The 23,725-nt window shown below is 47.4% G+C and overlaps 1 protein-coding gene across 13 annotated transcripts in view; it reads left to right on the top strand.

Moving 5' to 3' along the window:
• SLC39A11 (solute carrier family 39 member 11) overlaps nt 1-23,725 on the top strand; it is a 369,910-nt gene that overhangs the window by 98,654 nt on the left and 247,531 nt on the right. For 7 of the 13 annotated variants that reach the window (XM_073235864.1, XM_073235868.1, XM_073235865.1 and 4 more), the window contains exons 4-5: nt 2,824-2,934; nt 3,172-3,330. The exons of 2 other annotated variants lie outside the window; for them this stretch is intronic. In XM_073235864.1, the coding sequence (XP_073091965.1) occupies nt 2,824-2,934; nt 3,172-3,330 (270 nt within the window). The remainder of the gene's footprint in view (nt 1-2,823; nt 2,935-3,171; nt 3,331-23,725) is intronic. 4 more of the 13 variants (XM_073235871.1, XM_036997239.2, XM_036997235.2 and 1 more) reach the window with 1 other exon arrangement.

The following is a 23,725-nucleotide window of genomic DNA, read 5'->3' as shown; positions in this document are numbered from 1 at the left end:
TTATTGCTAAAGCTGATTGATCCCGGCTGTGGTTCTGGAATGTTCTGCCTGGTAATAAGAGAGGCAGCAACTTAACCCTTGCCTCTACACTGTGGGTCTTACCACTGCATCGGTGTACGACTGCCGCAGCGTCGGGGTAAAGGATGGTGCTGACTGGATCTGGGAGTGGTGCAGGCAGCTTTGGGTGGCATTAGCTTGCTGTGGGGCTTTGGGAAAGCCAGTGAATCGCTTTGGGTCTCGGTTTTTCCATCTGTTAAATGGCGCATTTGGACTACACAGCCTCCTAAAGTCCCTTTTATCTGTAAGAGAGTGCGATTCTGTCAGTAGCCTGTTCAGTGGATTATCCATGAAGCCCTGAAAATTCTATGCCAGCTTCTTTCCACACCCAAGAAAAACTCCATTATTTAAACAATTACTCATCCACTATTTGTCGAAGGAGTGAAGGCATTTGAGTATGAGCCTATGTATACTTAATTTGGAAGGTAAGATCACTTTAAAATTTAGGTAATATACTAACAAATGAGGGTGAATCACTTCCTGATTATGCCTTCTTTACCCGTGGCTCCCCTTCATTAGCAAGGATAACAGAGAACTCCTTTAGGCAACAGTTCCTGAATGGCTGGTCAGTCCAGGACTATTCAGATGGGTGGTGCCAGGATGCAGAGATGATCCACACAGCCCTAATCCTGGTCCCATGGGAATGTGGACACACATAATAAGTCCAGTGCAATGGAAAAGGGCCACTGTGGAGGACGGGCAGGAAGGTAGGGAGGAGGATGAGCTCACAGGGAGTGAAGGCAGGCTCAGGGAGATGGAAGAATCCAGCATAACACTGATTCAGCCCATATTCATGCCAGGAACTGCATTGGTGTGGTGTATGCATCGCCCCATGTAATTCTAAAACCAACCTTGTTATACAGTATCATTGCCCCTGTCTCTGGGTGTTCAGGTGTTTTTGAAACTGAGCCACTGCAGAGAGCTTAGATGATTTGCCCAGGCTACCTAACTTGTTAGTGGCAGAGCCAAGATTCCAACACGGACCTGATTCTAATTCCTGTATTTTTTCCATCCATTATATGTGTGCCCTCGGGCAAAGGAGTTCAGGTGCTTGGAAGAAAGGGCATGAAAGATGGGTCTTTTCAAAGGTGGACATGCTTGGGCCAAGGCAAGGAGCAGTAATGCAAGACAGAGTTGTAACCGTTGGTCAGGGCAGGTCAACTTCTTCTGATCGAGGGAAAATTCATGTAATGTTAGCCATTTTATGGTATACTATTCAGTGGCATTTCGTACATTCACAGTGTGCAACCGTCACCTCTGTCTAGTGCCAAATACTTCCTCATGCCCAAAAGAGACCCACTAAGCAGTCTCTCCTGACCTCCTGTTGATCGCTAATCTGTTTTCTGTCTGTGGATTTACCTATTCTGGACCTTTCATATAAATGGAGTCGTAAGGTACGTGACCTTTGTGTCTGGCGCCTTTCACTGGGCATAATGGTTTTGAGGTCCATACGACACGTCAGTGCCCCATTCAGGTCTGTGGCCGAAAAGTATTCCATTGAATGGAGTATTTTGTTTCTCCATTCATGTGTTAATGGACACCTGGGCCGTTTCCATCTTTTGTTGGTTATGAACAAGCTCAGGGGGCCCTCAGCTTCCTCCGCCCGTCTCATGCAGCTGAACTGTTGACACCTTTTCATGCTTCCTGGCATGATGCAATTCTGAGGCAGATGCAATTTTCTACAGGTGGCACATGACTTTTGCTGGGAGAACTGGGTCCAGAACAAGCAACTGTTGTGTGGATGACGGTTGGCAGGAGGGAAATTACTTTCTGAACGGATTTGTTCTTTATTATTGCTTTTGTAATATCTGGTTCTGTCACTCTGAATGTTATTTTAGAGGTGGAAGATGCAGATTTTTTTTTTAAGACAAGGTATAATTAAGTCGTTTTTAGAAACCCATTCAACATTTTACATGCAGTGATGACTGTTGTATGGTTACCATGGGTAGTGGGGGTTCTCTAGTCAAGAGGACGTCACGGCATCCGTAGGAATAAATGGCTTTGGATGGCTGTTTAATTTGATAAACACTGGTGAACCCTTTATCAAACTGACCTCATGAGACTTGAATCCAACTTTATTTTTCTCTTTTCTCTTGGTTTTCTCCCCTCTTTGCGGGTGTTTATGGTTTTGCTTGCTCAGTGCCCCGGATCCGCCACTTTTTGGCTGTGTGACCTGTGACCTTGTGCAGATTATCTTCTAGGTTCAACTCTTCAAATTCAAATGATTTCTGGATTCAGTTTCTTTACAAATAATAAAACAGCATCTGCCTCCTAGGCTTTTTGCGACAATAAAATAAGCTGTCAAATGTGAAGCTCAGTCCCTGGAAATAGTAGGTGATCAATAAATATTAGTTTCCTTCTTCCTCTTTAGAAATAAGAAAATTGATGAGGCCAAGATGACACTGGTTGTCATCAAATATTTCAAAGGCTGCCCCATGTCACAGAGGAAGGACACAGTCTTTGGTGCTCCAGAGAGTGAACCTAGAGCAGCTAATTGGTAAAAATGAAAGGAAGACCGATTTCAGGTCACTGTAAGGAAGAACTTTGTAATAATTAGAGTTGTCTTATAATGTAGTGGAGCTCTTGAAGTAGTGAGCAGCTTGTCCTGGAAGTATTCAATTAAAACAGGATTTCTTGGCAGTGTTAGTGACATTTGGGGTCCGATGAGTCTTGTTGTGGGGAGCTGTGATGTGCACTGTGGGGTGGTTACCAGTATCTTTGGCCTCATTAAATGCTAGTAGCAGCATCTTCTTCCCCTGTTCCTAGTGTAACAACCAAAAATGTCTCCGGACATTGCCAGATGTCCCCGGGAGGGCAAAGTTGCTGCTGGTTGAGGACACTGATGAGAGCCTAGATGACAACTCCTGTACCCAGGAGGTGGGTTGACCATTAACAAGGCTGCATGACAACAAACTAGACTCTGTCCCCCCAAGGTTCAGCTCTCTCCTACCCCAGAGTGAGTTCTTGAGACATCGGTTCCCAGAATTCTGAGGGTGGTTTCTTGGATTGGGGTAGTACCTGCCACCATCATTTAAAGTTCTAACACTTGCAAAATTGTAGGGTTCAGTGTGGGCCACAGAAAGCAACTGAAGTCCCCTCTGTGATGGTTTGCAGGTCATGCTCGCAGCTTCCTACTGGTCCCTCCTGGCCCCCGCAGTTGAGATGGCCGCGTCCTCTGGGGCCTTTGGGGCCTTTGCCTGCTTCCCTGTGGCCGTTGGCTTCACCCTTGGAGCTGCTTTCGTCTATCTGGCTGACCTGTTGATGCCTCACCTGGTGAGTACCGCTCTCAAACCTGATATACCCCTTAATGTCTCTGGTAAGTAGTCAGTGATCAGGAAGTAAATATTTCAGGCCCTTTAGGGCTTTTAGAGGAATTGAATTGTGACTTTTTTCCTAAAGGGAAATAAGCTCTCAGTAACATGATTTATCATCCTCTTTGTTACGTTTTGGTAAATGCAGGTTTTAAATGTCAGATTTCATTATAAATACAGAGTGCAGCTGACAGTATGCAGTGTGGCACGGTGCATTCGAGTGGACCTGGAAACTGGGAGAAGTGAGTGACTGTGATCATGGTCTGACCCTTAAAGAGCTTATGATGTTGTCAGGGACATGACAGCACACCTGACTGTAGCCTAAGACCGTTAACAAAGTGTTACATGGGCAAGGGCGTATTAACAGGAAGATGAGATGGGGTGGCCAAATAGCAGGACTCTAGGTTTGAGCTCACTTGTGCCATTTACTGTTTGCATATACTTTAGCTTCAGTTTTTCGTCCTTTCACTTGTATGTAACTCACCTAAGGGGTTACAAAGAATAACAAAAAAATCTAAAAAGGCCTCAGAATGGGGGATGAGCCAGAAATTTTAAGCTTTTTTGCTGAAATAGGACTGGTGGGTTGGGTTGGCGGAATGAGCATGCGCTTGTTTATAGAGAGGGATGGTGTGAATCACAGCCTGAAATCTGGCTGAGTGCTGAATGCAGAGAACCGAGGCCAAGCCATGAGACTGTAACCAAGCACTGTCACTAAACCCAGGTAGTCTGAATGCGTTACTAGCAGTAGAAAGGGACCGATGTCAGTAAGAACCCAGCTCAGGCACATGCAGCCTTACCACTCTCCGTCCCAGTGAGCCCCAGAGGTGGGAGACCTGAGCTGGTATTTGAATCCCCTGCTCACCCAGCAAGGAAGGAGGCACAAGCAGGACCCTACTGGGGAGACCGAGATTGAGGCCATTTCTGCTGTTGGATACGGTGAGCTAGGATTAGGTCAGACTCCCTGGAGTCAGCTGGACATATACCCAGGAGGTAGGCTGACATTCTTTGCCCTGCCTACCCACCTTCTTTCTTGCCTTAAATTCCCAACTGGATAAAGAGAAGGGAGGATTCCTGGGAACTTGGCCCTGGGGCTAATGAGAAACTGATGACGTGTGTTCCAGAAGGACCAGACAGCTGGATCAGACAGCTGGATCTGATGGTTGGATGGAAAGCCATGATACTGTCTCGGAGGAAGGACCATGTGCCATGTTTTTCATCAGAAGCTTGAATGTGTGTCAGTTTCCGGCCCCTGAACCCTTTGCTGCCTTCCTGTTGAGTATATCTACATGATAGTAGCTTCCAGAGGTCCTTAATGTGGGCTGCCACATTCTGCTCCCAGATCTACCTGGGGATGTGTGAGCTGACTGCTGGGATGCCTTCTTCTTGCTCTGGCAGGAAGATCTTGCGTCAGTGTCCCTAACCCTGGGACAGGAGAAGGAGAACTGGCTCGGCAGCTTGGTGTAGCCCCTGCTGAGTCTTATTGGTCCCTTCCCACCAGGGCCCAGCTGGGCTTCTGAGACAGTATCTTGTAGAGGGCTCTTTGCACTCATGATGTGTCACAACTCTTGGTCCTGGCCGTGGGGATGGGGGTCGGGGGGAGGTGACAGAGTATTTGGTCAACTCTCTGAATGTAGGGGCTTTCTCTAGGCAGTGTAAATAGTCATTGGTCAATTTGTACTGTGCAACGGTAGTTTTTATTTTAAACATTTTGCTTCATGTTTGTTCTTGTATATGCTTTCAATATGGAGAAGATCCCAGGATCTGGGAATGGCTTGGGAGTGGTGGGTGGGTGAACATCTAGGGAGAAAATTTGAAAGGGCTCCGGAGGGCATAATAGCCATTAATGCCTAGAACTTCTCTAATTGGCAGGAAGATCAGCCTGACAGGACAGTTTAAAAGAAATGAATTATTGCTATTGATATGAGTGGGGAATTTATCTTAGAAGGTCTTAGAAATAGGTAAGAAGTGCTTTTAATTGCTGTTGTCATTAAATACAAATATTGCTATTTAAGAGGGGTTTTTGCAAAGAGTCTGTCCAGCCTCACTGAGACAGACTAAAGGTTTCCATTGGTCTCACTATTAATTTGCTGACCAGACCCAGAAAGGGCAGCAACTTGGTCTATGGCGGATGCTTCACGGGGTCTGAGTTAACGGGTGTTGATCTTGAGCCTACTGCCGTCGTCCAGCACTGATAGAGCACCCAGGGAAGATAGTCTTCTGAGGCAGAGGGGCTGGAATTTGGGGTTCAGAATGCTCACTGCAGTTGGAGTTTGTGAGCCAGCAGCTGTAGAGGCTGTTGGAAGTTGGGTGGGCGAATTCAGCTTGAGGCCTTTTCAGCGTCTGGTTCGTTCCACCTAGGATGAAGCCCCAGCCTTCAGCAGATGGCCCAGGAACAGGACGATGTAGTCTGAGCTGTAGGCTCTGGCTGCGGCAGGGACAGAGGGCTCTTACCTGTGAAATGGGCCCTCTGGGATAAAGGGGGGCTTGCGTGCAGAAAGCCGCGGGACCTCCTTTCTGTCCTCAAGTGGTTGGAGTGTGATGGGATGAGAGGAAATGGGTCAGTCTCTCTGTGACTTCATCTGGAGAAACGAGCTGGGGCGCAAGTTCAGACAGGACCGAGATGTCATTTGAGGGACTCTGTAGCGATGCCCTCGCTGAGCCGTTGTTCGTGACCATGTGAGCACAGGTTCCAAGGCCTGCCAACATCAGAGCCGCCACCCTGGGTGTAATTGTACCTCTAGGACCTGATGGGCAGCAAGACTCTCAGGTTGGTGGGAAGGAGATGGTTACCAACCAACTCTCTTCTCTAACTTCCATTTCTGTTTGTTCAGCCTCTCAGATTTATTTGTCCCCCTTTTTGGAGGCAAAGCAAGATAATTGCTCATGAAAAGGGTGTTTACTCTTTAACAGCCTGTCAGGTTGAACCCACGGCAGCTTTGTTAACTTGAGATGCATCAAACCACTCCCTGAACTGGGTATTTTCATAAAATTGAGAAGGCTCATGCAGTACTGTAAACGGGAAATGAACCGATGGGGATTTACTGACTTTGCCAAATCCTGTCTTAATGAAAGAGGCAAAGAGGTAGGGGGCAGGCAAGGGAGCTGCAGACTGTGAGGCCTGGGAAGGGGGCGGCTGATGGGCACGTGGCTTGGGCCAGCCCAGCACGATGTTCCCCTTAGGATGGGCCTAGACAGAAACAGAGTGATGCCAAGCAGCCCCGGATCAGGGCATTGGGGTCTCTGGTGGTCTGCCTCCCTGTGCAGTTAAGGATGGCCGTGGGTGGCAGGCCTTTAGTTCAGCACAGTGATTTTCTCCCTCGTGGGCAGAAAGGTGGGATGGGGGAGGAGGGCAGGCCTCATGTCTTTCATTTTCGTCCTATCACTGTTACAGCAGTACAACACAAAAACCTCAATTTAAAAATTAAAAAAATTATGTGAAAGGCCTTTCCTGCTGTAGACTGTGTCCCCCCCGAATTCTTATGTTGAAACCTAATCCCGGTGTGATGGTTTTTGGAGGCAGGGCTTCCTGGGGGTGATGAGGCCACGAGGGGGGAGTCATCGTGAGTGGGGTTCGTCCCCTTATGAAAGAGCCCGCAAGAGCGCCCGAGCTCCTTCCAACATGGGAGGGCACAAGGAGAAGGAGGCGTCTGTGAGCCAGAAAGGGGACCCTGTCCAGCGCTCTGATCTTGGACTTCCAGCCTCTAGAAGTGTGAGAAATACATTTATGTCATTTCTGTACCCCTGCTCTGTGGTAATTCATTGTAGCAGCCCGAGTGGTCAAAGATACTCCCCTATTCACATCCTATCTGCAGATCACGCAGTCAGCCGTTGTCTTCAGTTTAGTGGGTATCCTTCTAGATTTTCTCTTTTCTCTTCCTTTTCTTCTCTAAGTAAACAAATTAAGTCGTATCTTTTAACTATTGAAATACTAACGCCTTTCCTACCCGCTTGTACTGTGCGAGTCCACAGCAGTGTGAGCCCCGCCCATCTCCCCCCCTTCCCTCATGTGCGTTCATTTTTATACAGTTGGAACCAGTCTGTGGATTCTCTTGTGTTTTTTAAACCTGAAATGATCTGTATCTACAGCCATTTGACTACCTGTACGGCATTCTTAGCGTAGTTTGCCGACAGTTTACCTATCATTGACTAGTTAGATTGCTCGGTGCTTTTACATATGTATACGTGTACATCTGGACATGCGATTCTGTTTTGTGTTTTCTGAAAAACAAATGGTAACATACTGCCTGTGTTGTTGCTATTTGCTTTCTTCAGCTTGCTTTGCGACTTGGCAGTCTTCTCCCTGGGAGACGTGTGCTCCTCCCCCTCCCTTCCCTCTCTGGGGAAGTGATGTCTTGAGGAGGATGCCCAAGGCGTACGGGGGCTTGGGAAGGTGGTGGGCATCTCTGACTCTCTGAGAGCCTCCTGTTTGAAAGAGCAGGCTGGTCGCCCTGCCCTGACAGGCTCTGGGGGTACAGGGGCGGTCAGCAAGTGGTAAGGGCTGTTCCTGTGCTTCCTCACAGCTCCCTCCTTAATTTATCTGCATCCCCAAGCCTGTTCAGTTTCTGTGAGTTCCCTCCATGGTGGAAACGGAGATGCCTCTGCTGGAAACATAAGCAGTATGTGCTCGCACTTTTAACAGGCACCAGCACTGGTTGGCTGGCCTTGCTATGCGGGGCCACATGCAACAGTTGTCTGGAAGTGACAGATACTTGAGGAAGTAGTGATTTTTCCCTCCAGAGGTGTGTCTGAATGTTTCTGTCTCCTTGATAGATTCTCATCTTTAACATTCTGACTGTGCTTCATGAATGAATAACTTAGAGAGGAGAGAGAGCGAGAAGGAAAGGAAGAGAGAGGCAGAGAGGTGGCAAGAATATTTTAGAGAAAACAGAACATGGAGACTGCAGTGGCCTCCATCTGAGTGGCTATAGCCTAAGCCTGTTATTGTCAGAGAAACCCAACTAGCTGCAGAGTGAAAATGGGTCCGGGCCTCAGTGTGTTTCCGTCTGGCTTATGCTTCCTTGAGGTCTGAGATGAAGTTCTGCCTGGTAGTACCATGCAGCCCAGGGCTGGTGGGTGATGAAACACTGGCTGGGCTGGAGAGAGCCTTGTGACAGTCGCAGGGGTCCCTCCAGTGCGGGAGCATGACTGCTGGGGTGTGGCATGGATGGGGCTGCTCCACTGTCTGTGCAACCAGGTCAAAGGTGGTTACCGTTTTGCAAACAGGCCTTTTGCTTAACTATCTACACATCTGTACTCATTGCCTAGGGCTGCCCTAACAACATACCACTGACCGGGTGGCTTAAATGACCGAAAAGTATTTCCTCACAGTTGTGGAGGCTGGATGTCCAAGAGCATGGTGTCAGCAGGATTGGTCTCTGCTGAGGCTTCTCTCCGTGGCTTCTAGGTGCCACCTTCTTGGTGTCCTCTCATGGTCTCTGTGAGGGCTCATCCCCGGTGTCCCTCTATGTGTCCAAATCTCCTTGGTCAGATTGCATTGGGGACCACTTTACCGGCCTCATTTTATTTAACTCATCATCTCTTTAAAGGCTCTACCTCCAAATGCGCCATATTCTGAGATATGGGGAGTAGGGCTTCAACGTATGAATTTTGGGAGATACAGTTCAGCCTGTAAAAACAAACTCACGATTGAGGGGTGACTCAGGTGGATGTCATCGGAGGCAGTCAGGTTCAGTTTAGGCACTGGGTGTTCTGAACAAGAGCAATCTACAGTTCTCCTGGCACTGAACTGGCGGGCTGGTGGGGGATGCTCTGACCTGCACAGCATGCTAACGAATACAGTGGGCAGCACTAATTGGTACTTTAGTTTCTGATGGAGCAAAGCCAGGAGCTGGCCAGCCATGGAAGTGATGGCTGATGAGCCTGGCTGGGCAGCATTGTGAAAAGCTTGTGGTTCAAAGGGATTCACTAATATGGGAGAGTTTTGAGACTTTTCTGAAACAGACAGGAAACCCTTGCTGCCACTGGGGGTGCACTGATGGCCTCAGCCCTTCACACTATGATAATTGGAGACAGTGGCATTCAGGCCTATCCCGGGTTCCAAGCACCTCGTTCTGCGGTGCAAGAGGAATCCATGCTTGAGGTTTTGTGTTTTCTCTTGCCTGTCAATGGATTCTGCAGCCTCCTGCCTCATTTAGGAAAATGCTCAGGTGTCAGTTTTGGTCCTGTTGGCATGCAAAGGCTTTAAAGGGGGTTGAAGCCATCTCCTAGCATGGTGTGCTTGCTGATTCTTGGAGAAAGCAGCAGGTCTCATTTCTGTGGAAGCCTTGCAGTGCACACTGAGCCCCTGGGAATGCATACCTACCATTTGCCTCCTCGGTTTTCTAGGGCGTGTGGTGAACATCGCTCTCTATCTCTTGGTGTGCCTGTGTGCCAGGTGTGCACACAGCCCTGGTCCCCTGAGGCTGCTGGAAAAGTGTGTGCAGCTTTACAGCCAGTGGCACAGAGCATCTGAAAGAGCCTGTTCTGGATTTTTACTAGGGTTCAGAAGCCCACTGCCATTGGTAATGCATATTCCCAGAGTATCCTCATTGGGTCTGGTGTGAACATGCACGTATACATGAGTGCACACATGACACACATGGGTGCATGCACATGCTCCCTGAAGCTGCTGCTTCGGTATAAGCTGGCTTGCTGAACGGGACTCCCCAGGCACTGAATGGTTCTTGTTACAATAAAGTAGTGGGATTCTTAAGTGCACATAGGCATGGTTGGAACTTTCTGGGACCTGGGTTTCCTTCTTCATGCTTAGAACACCTTTTCATATTTACACTATAAAGTCATGACAGAATACTTGTCCTTTGAGCCGGGCAACATGTTTATGAGGAATATCCAGAAGCCACCATGGAATTTATTGAACCAGGGGATCGTGGCAAAGATGATTACAAGGCTTGAAGGCATGCGGAATTGTGTATGTGTCTAATCTGAACTCCTTCCTCCCAAATGTGGCAGAGTGGGTGTGTCTGGCTCAGCGGTAACTCTACCTGGGTGCCTGGTACGTTGATGCCCAGCTGGGCAGATCCTGGCTGTGCCCATGTTTTCTATCCCCTCTGGGATTGTGCTGATGGTGGTGACAGTGTTGGCAGCAGGTGGGGGGATCAGTCCCAGGGGAGTTAAAGTACTGCTATCAGAGGAGTGAAATTTGGGGGTGGAGGTGTGGTTTGGCTATTTCTTAAAGAGGACGGATTTGGATTAAGGCCACTGGAAAAACTCTAACATTATTCTCTGCCATATGGAGCACTGGGGATGGGTGACAGAAGGCTTACCAATGATAGTAGCATATGGCACCACCCTTTGAAAATGTTCTGTGCAGCTCTGTGTCTATGGTTCCTCTCTCCTATGTCTTAGGGCTGGCGGGAGGGGGAGGGATTTTCATCCTGTGTCTCAGAAGCACACTCGGTCTCCAAAATCTTAGCCAGTCCCCTTTGGAGCCCCCTTTGTCTCTTACACGGGTGAGTACTAAGAGGGCTTACCTTACCTCGACCTGAGCAAGACAGAGGTTTTCTGAATTTAATGCAGGAGCCAGCAGATAGTTACAAACACAGCGGCAGTGCTGAACACTCAGAACTGTTCCTCAGTGTTTGCCAGACTCTCCTGCTTACCCCATGGGTGTGGTTTCTGGGTTCCTTCCCCAGAGAGCTCCCCTGACCCCCCCACGTCTTGGTTCCACTTTGAGCTTCCCCCTTCCTGGCCCTTCTCTTCCCTGTGATGTCACTCTGTGGACCTGACCACTTGCTGCCTGAAGGCAGGGACAGAGTCAGGGACAGGTCTGCTCTGGTTTCCCCACATCTTCACCAGCACAGTGCTGGCACCTCGTAGGTCTTCAGGAGGTATTTGATGAATAAATGAATGAATGATGTTGGGAAGGTCAAGGGGTCATCTTTATGAAAGCTCCATACAGCTTCTAAGTTGAAAGGACTTTACACCGATGAGTTACTTTCTGGAAGCAGACTCATGCCCTTCGCAATTGACCATTTTTTGGCGCAACAAACGTGAGGCACGGAAAATTAAACATACTGGCAAAAGTAGAAGGGCTTCATCTGAAATTTGAATCTGCCTTATGACTTTCATGCTTTATCTACTTTCTTAATTATGTTTGCCTAAGACGCGAAAGACTTACCCTGCCATTTAGAATAAGCGTTTTCTGGGCATGCGATCAGGAAGTGTGTCAGAAGGGAGGTGGGCTGGGGTGCAGGCGGGAGGGAGCAGGGAAGTTGCTTTGGTGCTTTAGAAAAATATTGACATGTGAGGCTCCTTCTGGAAATTCCAATTCATTGTGTCCAGGGTGAGGCCTGAGTATCTGAAACAAAACATCCCCATAAAGGCGCTGGTGTTCAGCCAAGGTTGGCGACCACCCTCCGAAGGCTACTTATAACCTGCTTTTGTTCAGGGACTATTTTTTTTTGGATAATTCACTGCAATTCAAGTACCTTTCTCTTTCCCTTTGCAGCCAAAGTCTTACTACTGAAAAAGACTCAGAAAAGAGGGAGAGAAGGACTTTGTGCAGGTGACGGAGGGACAGTTTCAAGATGCAGAGGGGAAAAGATCTGGTTCTGTGGGCTGCAAACTCTGGAACACACTGGAATCACCTGGGAGTGAAAATGCAGGTGCCTGGGCCCCACCCCAGAGTAGGTGACGTACAGCTCCTGGGGTGAGGTCCAGGCATCTGCCTTTTAAACTAGGTCTCTAGGGGATTTTCATGCCTACCACAGTGAGAGCATCACAGAACAGTCCAGAAGGATGCATAGCAGTCTGGAGGAGCCTGGAAAGTTATAGTATCTGAGGAACACATACAGAAAACTTGGGGTGCCCCCAAACTCCCCCATATCTCACAGTCTCCTTAAAAAAATATATTTTTGTGTTGAGGTGAAATTCACATAAAATAAGTTAACCACCTTAAAGCGAACAGTTCAGTGACATTTGGTACATTCACAATTTTGTGTAATCAGTACTTAGTTCCAAAACGTTTCATTACCCAGAAAGGAAATGCTGTACCCATTAAGCATGCTCCCCCCATTCACTCACCCCTTGCTCCCGGCCACCACTAATCTGCTTTCTCTTAAAGAATTTACCTATTTTGGATATTTCATATAAATGCAGTCATACGATATGTGATCTAATGTGTCCGGTTTCGTTCACCGAGCAGTGTTTTCAGGGCTCACCCCCATGGCAGTGTGTGTCAGAACTTACTTCCTCCTCTTGTGTGAGCAATGCCATCATATGGGCATGCCACAGCTTCTGGTTCGGCCATCCATTGATGGACATTTGTTTCCGCCTTTTGGCTGTTGTGAATAGTGCTGCTGGGGGCGTGATGTACAGGACTAGTCTGAACACCCGTTCTCAGTTCTTTAGGGACTGTATCACGATTGCTCTTTGACCAGCTGTTAAGTCAGGGCATTCCAGGTGGGCAGCCAGACAGGCGGCTCGACCAACCCGCTGTCTGTGGGAGCGTCATGTGCAGAGCTCTCTGAAGTGCAGCTTTGCGTAGAAGTGGCCAGCAAGACAACTGGGCAGCTCACAGGGCCAGAGGAGGGGCGTCCGGAAGGGCCTGGTCAGGGCAGCGCAGTTCCGTTTAGCTGTGGCTTCCAGTTGGCTTTGATTTTGAGTGCCTTTGCTTGGCAAGATTACAGTGCAAACAGCAAGAATAATCTTGTTAAATATACACTTCTGACCATTCCGTTCAGATCCCAAATCCCTTGATGCCTCCCCATTGGGTACAAGCCTTTTTCGTTGTGTTTTTTCTTTTTCATTTAAGACAGGGCTCTTTTCTGGGTGCCGCCCTGCTTCCTTAGCTTTGTCTCTGGCTGTCCTATGCCACCCACGCCACACCTGCTGTAGCGGGTTCTGGGGACACACAGTGCCATTTGCCATGCTAAGCCTTTCCTCGAGGTCACCCTCTGCCAGAAACCACTGTCCTTAGCCTCCACCTGGCCGGCCCCTGGTTCTCTCTCCGGCCTAGCCACAGACGATCCTTCCTGGAGAAGCTTTCCTAGAGCTCCGGCCTGGGCTGCTGCTCCTGAATCTCTGTGGCCGCCCCCGCTGGTCCTGTGTTGCGTCTGCCTCCCTGGTGGGCTGTAAGCTCCTTGAAGGCAGTGGCCGGGTCAGTCTTGGTTGCTCTGAATCCCTGGCACCTGGCACGGAGCCTGGCGTGGAGTTGGGGCTCAGCAAATGATTTGTTGGGTGAAGGAGTAAGGTATGTTTAGGTCTGGAACTTCATTTATGGTTGAATCCTCCAGGCCTACGTCGTGCCTGGACTGTGCTAGATGTCATGGCCTCTTTAAACACCTCCCAGCACAGTAACCCCTTCCCAAATGTGTGAAAGGTTGGATGGAAAGGGGAATTATATGTATGTTTCCTGTACCTATGTGCATATACGTGAGTATATGCATGTATGTGCATTTATTTTTTTAAACAAACTTAATTCTAAGTAAAGGACCTGAGGGAAGAAGGTTTAGTGAGGAATCAGGTTTGCTGGAGCAGAATCAGCAAACTTTTTCTGTAAAAGACCAGAAAGTAAAGATCTTAGGCCTTGCAGACCATATACAGTCTCTGTCATTTTTTTTCTTTTTCTTTTTCTTTCTTTCCTTTTCTATTTTCATAACCCTTTAAAATGTCAAAAAACATCCTTAACTCATAGGTCATACAAAAACAGGGCACTGGCTGGAGTTTGGCCCTTGGGCCAGAGTGTGTGGATCCCTGATTTAGGCCACTTGCTCTTTAAACTTAGTTTTGGTGTTCTCATGTTGTATGCATTTATATGTTCATCTTTTCTTGATGATTAAAATTATGTATGTTAATTGTAAAAAAAATAGGGAGAGAATAGAGAAGTTCCAAGAGATAGGAAATGTCTATATCCCACCCTGTGAAAGCCAGTGTCACTTGTGTCTTGGCCCATTGGTGCTCTGTGTGCTTTCCTATTGGGAAATGTCCTAAGAGTAACTCACAGTAGGGGACATATACTGTTTGCCAGGTACTTCACATGCATTATCCTGTGTGGCAGATGCTATCGTTGGTTTTATTTTACAGATGAGGAAACCGAGGCTCATTTGTGTGAGAACAGATGGAGAAGGCCACATCTTACTAAGTAGCAAGCCTAGGGGTCCGCAGGTGGTGGCCACAGGCGCATAGTACACACTGATACGGAGCCACTGTCACTGGGCCGCTGGCTGGCTGGAATGAACAGAGCGCCTGCATGTAGGGCAGTGGGGTAATTTGTTATTGCAGCAAAATGCTCCCATCCTGACTGATACCCTCCATCACTGGGACATTTGAGCACCATCAATCTTAGTTGTGCAGTACTCTCTAGAATGCCTTCTCTACCTTGTTAGAGATGCCAGAGGCATTTCGGGGAGGCTGTTTTTGTTTGTGTGTGTCCTTTTTCTTAACTCTCCCATTTGGACTTACCTCTTAGAATACAAAACATGAAAACATTTAAAAAGATGCTCGTCGTTGCTCTATGCTCACTAGTGAATTCCATCATAGGCGGAAAGTGCGGGAGTGGCCGTAGATGCCTGTTCTCCCTAGGAGCCGAGTGTGAAGTGTGGGTGAGCATTTGTCTCTTCCCTTATGAAAGGGACTTGGTTCCTCTTGGCATGTTTGCACGGTGACTGTTGCCTTTCTCCTCTCCTCAGCCTTTGCAAAAGTAGTTGCCTGCTTTGTCTGACACCCCAATCCTGACTCTGCTCACCCCTCCCCATTTTGCTAGAAGCGGCTTGCATATTAAGTTTCCATATGGTAGAGCGAGTGGCAGTTGGAGGAGCCCCAGGAGACTGGCTCAGTGGTGATGTACCGATTCAGCGGAAGAAGTGTTTTAGGGCAGGACTCGTAGGACAGGACAAGTCTGGGGAAGTGCACGCTAATGCTGTTTTACTGTCTGAGAGAGTTCCAGTTTGGCATCATAGCTGGGGATAAAGGTGCGTTATTTATATTATATAATGAGAGTATATTATGTGATGATATATGATGATGTATAATGATATTCCACAATGGCATTATGGAATAATATATCATTATATCTTAATTCTTTCTAATATCCCCATGACTCCCACCCAAGCCTACATTTCTAGGTTGAGATAGAGCTTCTTTAGAGCCAACAGGTTGTAGTGGGCTTTGGATCAAATTGCAGGATTCACAAGACTCCGTGTCTGAGGGCAGTTACCTGTCTCTCGGAGCCTTAGTGTCCTTATCTATAAAATGGAAATAATCCTATCTGATAGTGTGGCTGTGAGGATTAACTTAAATAATGCATGTAGAGGACTAACACATAGTCTAGCTGGCATACAGGAGAAATTTAATAAATGTTAGTTTCTTTACATCAGGAAATGTGGAAGCTCTTGGGGATAACTGTTTTGTCATGTTTCATATTTGCACAAGTTGTGGATTCAGGTTTAATAAAGTGTGTGTGTGTGTGTGTGTGTGTGTGTGTGTGTAGTGGGCTTCTGTCTGTGGGTTTGTGTATGCTTGCAGTTTTCAAAGGAGGAGGACCTTGTGACGTCTGTCATTGTTGTCCCTGGGCTCTGGAAAGTGAGAAGCTCTCTCATGGGCTGTTTTGAGATCCCATTAGCAGATGGTGTCCTTCTTTCTACTGCTCACAAGGGGATGGGTTGAGAAGTTCTGCCTGTAAGACACACCCTGAGGACCACAGCCCATATTTGCCGGGTCTCCTGCTCCCAGAAGGATTCTTCAAAGTAAGAACAACCAACTTCCCACTCGGAGACCAAAATAATTTGACCAGGTAAGGTGGAAATCTTCAGTTGTCTGAAGCCTTAAGTTTCAATAACTTGATTTCCTTTACACACATAATAGGTTTCCTAATAGGTTGCCCACCTGGTCTGACACCTTAGTTGTTGCTATGGACTGAATCATGTCCCTCCCAAATTCATATGTTGAAGCCCTAACCTGCAGTGGGATGGCATTTAGAGGCAAGGCCTTCGGGAGGTCATTAGGTTTAGATGAGGTCATGAGGGTGGGGTACTCATGGTGGGATTAGTGCCTTTGTAAGAAGACACACCAGAGAGCTTGCGCCCCCTCTCTCTGTCTCTGCCATGTGAAGACACAGTGAGAAGGCAGCCCTCTCCAAGCCAGGAGGAAGGATCTGTTGTGTGTGTTTCCTCCATACCAAGCAATTCTCAGACACCAGCTGGGTGTCTTCCAATTCAACTCAGTTCTGACACTGTCTGCCTGGAGATGGCATCAGATCCCGCAGGGTAGGGGCCCAGTCCCTTGAGACTGCCTTCCCTCCTTCAGGGGCCAGTCGCACGACCAGGTTGTTACCTGTGCTTCTGATTAACCAGCTGTACATCAGAGGTTCCCATACCCCCTCTTTGCTTTTGATTAATTTGTTAGAGAAGCTCACAGAACTCAGGAAATCTGTTACTTACAATATTACTGGCTTATTATAAAGGGATAACTGAGGAATAACCAGGTGAAAGAGATGCAGGAAGCAAGGGAAAGGGATAGGGAGCTTCTGTACCCTCTCCTAACAGCCTCTGCATGTTCAGCCTGGAAGCTCTCGGAACTCGGTCCTTTTGGGAATTTATGGAGGCTTCATTACGTAGGTATGATTGATTAAATCATTGGCCATTGGTGATTGATTCACCTCCAGCCTCTCTCCCTTCCCTGGAGGTCGGGGGGCTGGGCTGAATGTCCCACCCCTCTAATCACACGGGTGGTTCCTCTGGCAGCCAGCCCCCCACCATAGGGGCAGTTCAAAGGTCACCTCATTAACAGGCTCAGGGCCGGTGGAAAGAAGTTCATCATGAACATCAAGACCCCTTTATTGCTCTTACCACCTAGGAAATCCCAAAGGTTTGAAGAGCTCTCTGCCAGAAAGGGAAGGAAGACTGAATTCATATTTCTTATTATCGATTCAGTATCACAAGGGTTCTCGCCAGAACCTGATCCTGCTGGCACTGTGACCTTGAACTCAGCCTTCAGAACTGGGAGAGGGAAGTAGTTGTTTCAGCCCCGCAGTACATGGTGCTTTGCTACGGCCACCTGCGCTAAGGCAGTGCTGAGATCTATAGCTGTTGGCCCAAGTCTGCGGTGACTCGATCCCTCTTACCCTGTCTTGGTCAGCGCCCCTCTCTCCAGCCCTCTCATCCCTGGCTCAGCCATGAGTGTCCAGGGCCACTGAAGGGATTCAGCAGTGACAGTCCTTCTCTGACTCTGACCAGCTGGGTAATATCTTTGCTCATCCAGAAGCTCAGAAAAGATCTGTGACTTTTGCACACATGCAGTAAGAGTTTGGTCTCTGACTTCTAAAGGGGTTCATGAGGCCAAAGAGCAGAACTGCCAATAGCACAGTCTTGGGAACCCCACTGACCGAGATCAGAACCTTGCTCTGCCACTTGCTGACCCCAGGGCCTTGAACTAGTCACTCAGCCTCTCTCCTGCTGAGCCCCGCTCTACCTATGTCATAGAGATTGTTATAAGAGTTGAGTGGGCTGCCATGTTTCACTGATTTGAAGAAGCATTTTTGCACACTTTAACTTCTTTAAAATTAGGATGCATCTTGTAGGCAATGGCAGGTCCTTGTCTAATTGGCAGCGTCTTTTTCTTTCTTTGTGGTGTCTTGCAGAATGGTGTATCTTATGATAGGTGGCATCGTGGCATCGCAGAACTGGTAAATGTGGAGACCCATGCAGATGTGCCTGACAGTGTCTGCATGTTGTAAGCGAGCTCAGTAACTTTATCAGTGATGCTGTTGGTGGCTTTTCCGTGTGGCACGCAAGTCGGGGGTTTTCGGCATGATTTCACTGTTCTTTTCTGTGCCTGATACTCGCTTCCCTTCCCGTCCAGAACCTCTCCTCTGACACTCCTGTTCTGTCTCCAGCCTTTCCCATTCCCCCGGTACAGCCTGTCTGCTGCACCTGGTGCCGAGTGTGAGGGCCCATGGGCTCTGGGTAGTGAGGCTGGTCCCATCCTTTTCCTACCTTCCCACGTTGCAGCAACTATCCAGCAACTACCTGACTCTGTTTGCTGCATTTGTGTAACCTGAACTTGCTCATGGCCTCCGGGCCAGACCTTAAATCTTGTCTTGTAAGTTTTTCCTCCTCCTTATTTTGTTTCTAGCCTCTCTGGTGGCAAATAGAATACTCATACGAGCTTTTTCTAAGGTTAGGGTTCTGTTTCCATCAGGGTCCAGTCAGGGAGAGAAACCACACCAGTCATCGAACAGAGAACATAATGTAAAGAAGCTGTAAGTGGGTTGTGGGGAAGTTGGGGTTCCCATGGCCAGGATCCTCACTGAACTTAAACCCCCTGATGATGTAACTGGCCTGTTGCTAGGCTACCACTTCCACACCCATAGGCAATAAGCTATTATTGTGCCATATAGAGAGCTTGGCCCAGTGCTCTGGGCAGAGGCAGAGACACTAGTGCTTGACCTGCCGCCGGGAGAACAAGCCGGGTAATAAACCCTCTCACCCCAAAGAATGTTTTGCTGTCAATTTCTTTGGTCACATTGAATCCAAGAGCGAACTTGCCCGGGGCTGAAACCCATTGGCAAGACATGGGTTTAAAGTTGTTAGGCAGGGTAAAAAGAACACTCTTAAGGTGTCAAAGAGGCGGCAGTTGCTGAAAGCAGCTGCTGCCCCCAGGGATGAGCAGACAGAGGAAGAAGTTGGAATTATTTAAACTCAGAAACTTAGAGGAGGGGCCTCCCAAAGCCGGGACTCAAATGCCTGGGGAGGAGGGGTCAGCAGGTTGGTGCTGACATTCTGGGCTGGGGCCCAACGAAGCGAGTCCCTGCAAGTATTGGAAAAGGTCCGAGCTGGATTTGGCCCCGAGTATGGGAAGGAATCGCCGCTGTGCTGAAGAGGCCCCCTGGAGTGATACTCACAGCTGCCAGCAGACGGGAAGGAGCATGTCCATTCCCGAGCTCTGAGTTTCCCCCATCGTCCCTGATTGGCAGAACTTGACAAAGAACAACTGGCAAAATAAAATGTAGTTGCAAAGTCTCTGCCCGAGTGTCACAGAGATAGAGAAACGTGTTTGGGCTGGTTAGGATTTTAACTGACTTCAGGTGCTCCAGGACCCTGTGATATTGTATATACAAGTGAGTGCGTCCATCAATCAGGGTTCTGGGTTGAAAGCGACAGATACCGAGTCTGGCTGATTAAAGAGAAACGGAACTTGTAAAAGGATGCCAAGTAACTCCCAGAATGCTGGCAGGGCGAGAGGGAGCTGGAGAATCAGGCTCCAGGCTCAGCTTTTAAAAACAACACCCCAAACCAAGTCACTGAACTGCTCTGATGAGCAAACCACCATGGAGCACCAGATGCCCAGAGTTTGCCCTGTGCCCACGTCGTTGCCACATACATGACTTGGATGTAACTGCTGCAACTTTTGCATCAGCCAACCCCAGAAAGATAGAGAGGAGAGGGGAGAAGGGTGAGGGGGAGATGGGGGATCCGCAGCTGATGTCACTACCTCCTAGTTCAGTCTGGCGTGGCTGCATCTGATTGGCTAAGCTGAGTCACATGGCTGTGCCCTGGCTGCCTGTGTGCCAGGGATGAACATCTAGCATTTTCAGCTCCTGTTACAGGAAGAGGTCTTTGTCCTCCACCTGCCAAGTCTCATAAAGTGGGCAATCTCCTGGACACATAAAGGGGTTCAGATTCAGCACAATCAGAGTAAAAGAAAACCATCTACTTATTGGGCAGTGTTTACCACAGTAGGAAATGGATCCATGACTTTCATTGGATTCTCAGAGGACTTTGCATTCCCCACCATGCAGAGTGGCTAAGACTGCTCCTTAGGCCATGTGCTTGTCTACCTGTATAAAATCCCTCTCAATGTCAGGACTCAATAAACCCTTGGTAATGAGAGCCCTTTGGTGGTTGAGGTTTCAAGGTGTTCAGCAAGTTTGCTAATGATTAGCAGCCCCAAGGGCATCTCACCCTGCAGAGAGCCAAACCTTATGAAATTTCTGGGTGGAAAGGGTCTCTGAGTCCAGTCTCGTTTTTAATTAATTTGCTGTGAGGTTTGCAGAGTGGGAGGATCAAACGTTACTGCATTCCAGACAAAGGCAGGGATGGAGAGAAGAGCATGTGTTGGAGGGTGGCATGTGAGGATGAGGGTCCGTCAAAAAGTGAAGACTGAGTTGGGTAATTGAGAGCTCCAGAGAGGCACTTGTGGTCTGTAAGAACCTGTGGCACATCTTAGCAGGGCACATCGTGAGATGCCTGGGTGTGCCAAGTGAGCCACCACCTTCCCGGTGGGAGGCGGGCTGTGCTTCTGTCCTTTCAGACCTGTTGCCCCCTCTGAGTCATCATCGTCATTGCCGTCATCCTCACCTTGCTGTCATTCTCTTCGAGACCCTACAGCCTCTTTGGATGTATGTCCCGCTCTCACCACGCTAGAGTCAGAAAATGACAACAAATAGCTTTGCTGCCTCTCTCTTCTTTGTAAAATCCCAGAGAATACATGAGCTCCATTTGTTCTCAGAGCGGGGGAATCCTGTGCAATCTGGCGTTCCTTGCGTCTTGCATCCTCACTGAGATGTTCAGCAGGGCCACCCGGACTTGTGCTTCCCTTTCCTGTTCTGTCCTGTGGTTCGGTGGTGGGGTGAGTTTACGTCACCGTGAAGAGTGCCCCCCGAAGCAGCCGCCTGTGTCAGGCTCACCCTGGCATGGGTGTCTGGACTTGGAGACTTTTGCAAACATTTGCTGTCTTCTGTCCTAGGCTGTGGCTCTTCTCCTTTCCTCTTTACTCCCTCCTGCCTTGTTCCCAATGGGTATTTTCCTCTGTATTTCACTTAGTGTCAAATTTTGGTTCCAGACATTTTGCTGGTGCCAAGGATCAAAAGCCTTATAATTATATAAACAAACTATTATAGAGCAGTAATTGCTCTAAGTGAAGAGTATATGTTGGAAGCACTGATAGATCGTGACTCAGTCTAGTTGCGGGAGTCATGGCAGGCTTCCTGGAGTTTAGACGTAAAGGTTACATTGGAATTTTCAAGTGGATGGTTTTGGCAGGAGGAGGTGAGGTATGCTTTTAAGACAAAGGGAACAGTGTATCTAAAGATATTCTGCAGTGGGCTGACTAGATCATTGTTGCTGTGGTACAAAGTGTCTATGTACTAGTTAGCTATTGCTGCATAACAACCACAAATATCTCAGTGACATACAGTAATCAATAAGGATTGATTTCCTAGCTGTCTGCAAATTGGCTGGGATGACTGTGTCGATATCAGCTGGGCTCACTCTTACCTGTGGGTTAACTGGCAGTCAGCTGATCTTGACTTTGCTTTAAACTGCAAGACTGCAGATGGGCAGGGTGGCTGTGCTCCAGCTGTCTACCATCTGCCTGGGATTAGGGCATGTTCTTCTCATAGTGACAGAGGCATTAAAGGAAGAGCGGAAACAAACAAGTCCTCTTGGGGCCTAGGCATGGAACTGACACACTGATAGTTTCATCCATGTATTGTTGGCTAAACAAGTCACATGGCAGGTAATTTAAGTCTCCACATTTTTGTACATAGGCTATTAAAAAGACTACAAGATTTTGTTGTGCGCGCGCACGTGTGTGTGTGTGTGTGTGTGTGTGTGTGTGTGTGTGTGTGTGTGTATGTGTATGTGTTGGGGTTGGAGGGGGATTATCACAAAATCCTAATTTACAAGGAAGTTCCTACCTTGAATGTATTCATACCATTATACTTGAACCCCACCTGTTTTTCTTCCTGGTCATTTGATAGTGACTGTTTTTACATTTCTAATTTTGATAACAACTGAGCATCAAGTTGTCCACATTTGACAGTTTTTGGGTTTGTAACTGATATTCATAGTAATCATCAAGGTACTGCACTGGCTTGAATTTCACCAGTCTAACTTTAAAACCAAGCAGGACACAGGCTAGTGAATGCCACTGATTCTTACTTTGTTTAATTACATTTTCAGCCTACTGCTTGCGTCTGAGATGGAGTATTTGTGATGTTGTGCCTTCCATGTAGTGAGATAGATAGGCCACTTACAGCATTGTCTGCGAAGTCAGATAATATGTGTAGCATTATCCATTTTTATGGTCTGTAATTTAAGATGACTTCTCATCAAAAGAGAAAATTGCTCTACCCAGGAAGACAAAGAAATTACTGGAGAGCTTCTTACAAGAGTGTTCGTTTTACCCTAGGTGACAGTAATGTCCCTGAATAACTAAGTTTTGTAATATTCGTATGTGAAGCCCATCACCGGAATCCCAGGACTCAAACACTGATGAATACTTTGTGCGGTGGTCTTTAATTTTCAAGGTGGGAACTTGCTACTTTTCTCTTAATAATTGCAAAAAACTAAACAGTGACATAAGAAAAACTGTCTTTACTCCAAGTCTGGCTTGATAAACTGCAGAAAGTGAGGATGCACGGCGAACTGTCGGTCTGTGTTAACATATAGCCCAAGGACAATGGTAATTTCTTTGGATGCCCTTTAAAGATTCTATTAAAAGGCAAAACAAAGATACCAGACTGGACTGTTTAAAGGTAATCTCTGTCCTTCAGACATGTCTTGGGGTGGTGTAAACAGCATGATGTGACGTGAGTGGAATGTTTATACCCTTGCTATTACCATGTTATAAGTCATGGTAGTGACTCCCGGTAGTTTTAAGAGAAGCTTGTGCTGCATGCTCCTTGCTCACTGTTATCGTGGTAAAATCATTTCATTGCAAACAAAAGGATTAAACAAGGAGAAGAAAGAGCTACCAGAGTAAGGAAAACAGTGTAAAATGCAACCTCTAGCATTCACTGAGGATGGCTGGCTGTTGTCTTTCTTGTTGTTGCTTCCATTTTTTGTTTGTTTATCGTGGTAAGAAGCAAATAACATAAAATTTACCCTCTTAACTATTTTTAGTGTACAGTTGAATACTGTTAGGTATATTCACATTGTGGCGAAACGGATCTCCAAATCCTTTCCATTGTGCAGATTCAAAACTCTATCAATACCTCCCCATCCCCTCCTCCGCAACCCCTGGCAAGCACCATTCTACTTTCTGTTTCTATGAATTTGACTACTTTATATACCTCACGTAAGTGGAATCATGTAGGATTTGTCTTTCCGTGACTGGCTTGTTTCATTTGGTATCATGTTCTCCAGGTTCACCCGTGTTGTAGCATGTGTCAGAATTTCCATCCTTTTTAAGGCTGAATAGTTTTCCCCTGTAGGTATAGACCACATTTGGTTTATCCACTTATTTGTTGATGAATACTTGGATTACTTTTACCTCTTGGCTATTGCGAATAACGCTGCTATGAACATGAGTGTGCAAGTATCTCTTTGAGACTCTGCTTTCAATTCTTTTGAAACCCAAAAATGGGATTGCTAGACATACGGTAGTTTAATTTTTTA

Source organism: Manis javanica, chromosome 4 (assembly GCF_040802235.1).
Source record: "Manis javanica isolate MJ-LG chromosome 4, MJ_LKY, whole genome shotgun sequence".
Lineage (NCBI taxonomy): Eukaryota > Metazoa > Chordata > Mammalia > Pholidota > Manidae > Manis > Manis javanica.
This window is presented reverse-complemented; position numbering and strand designations above follow the sequence as displayed.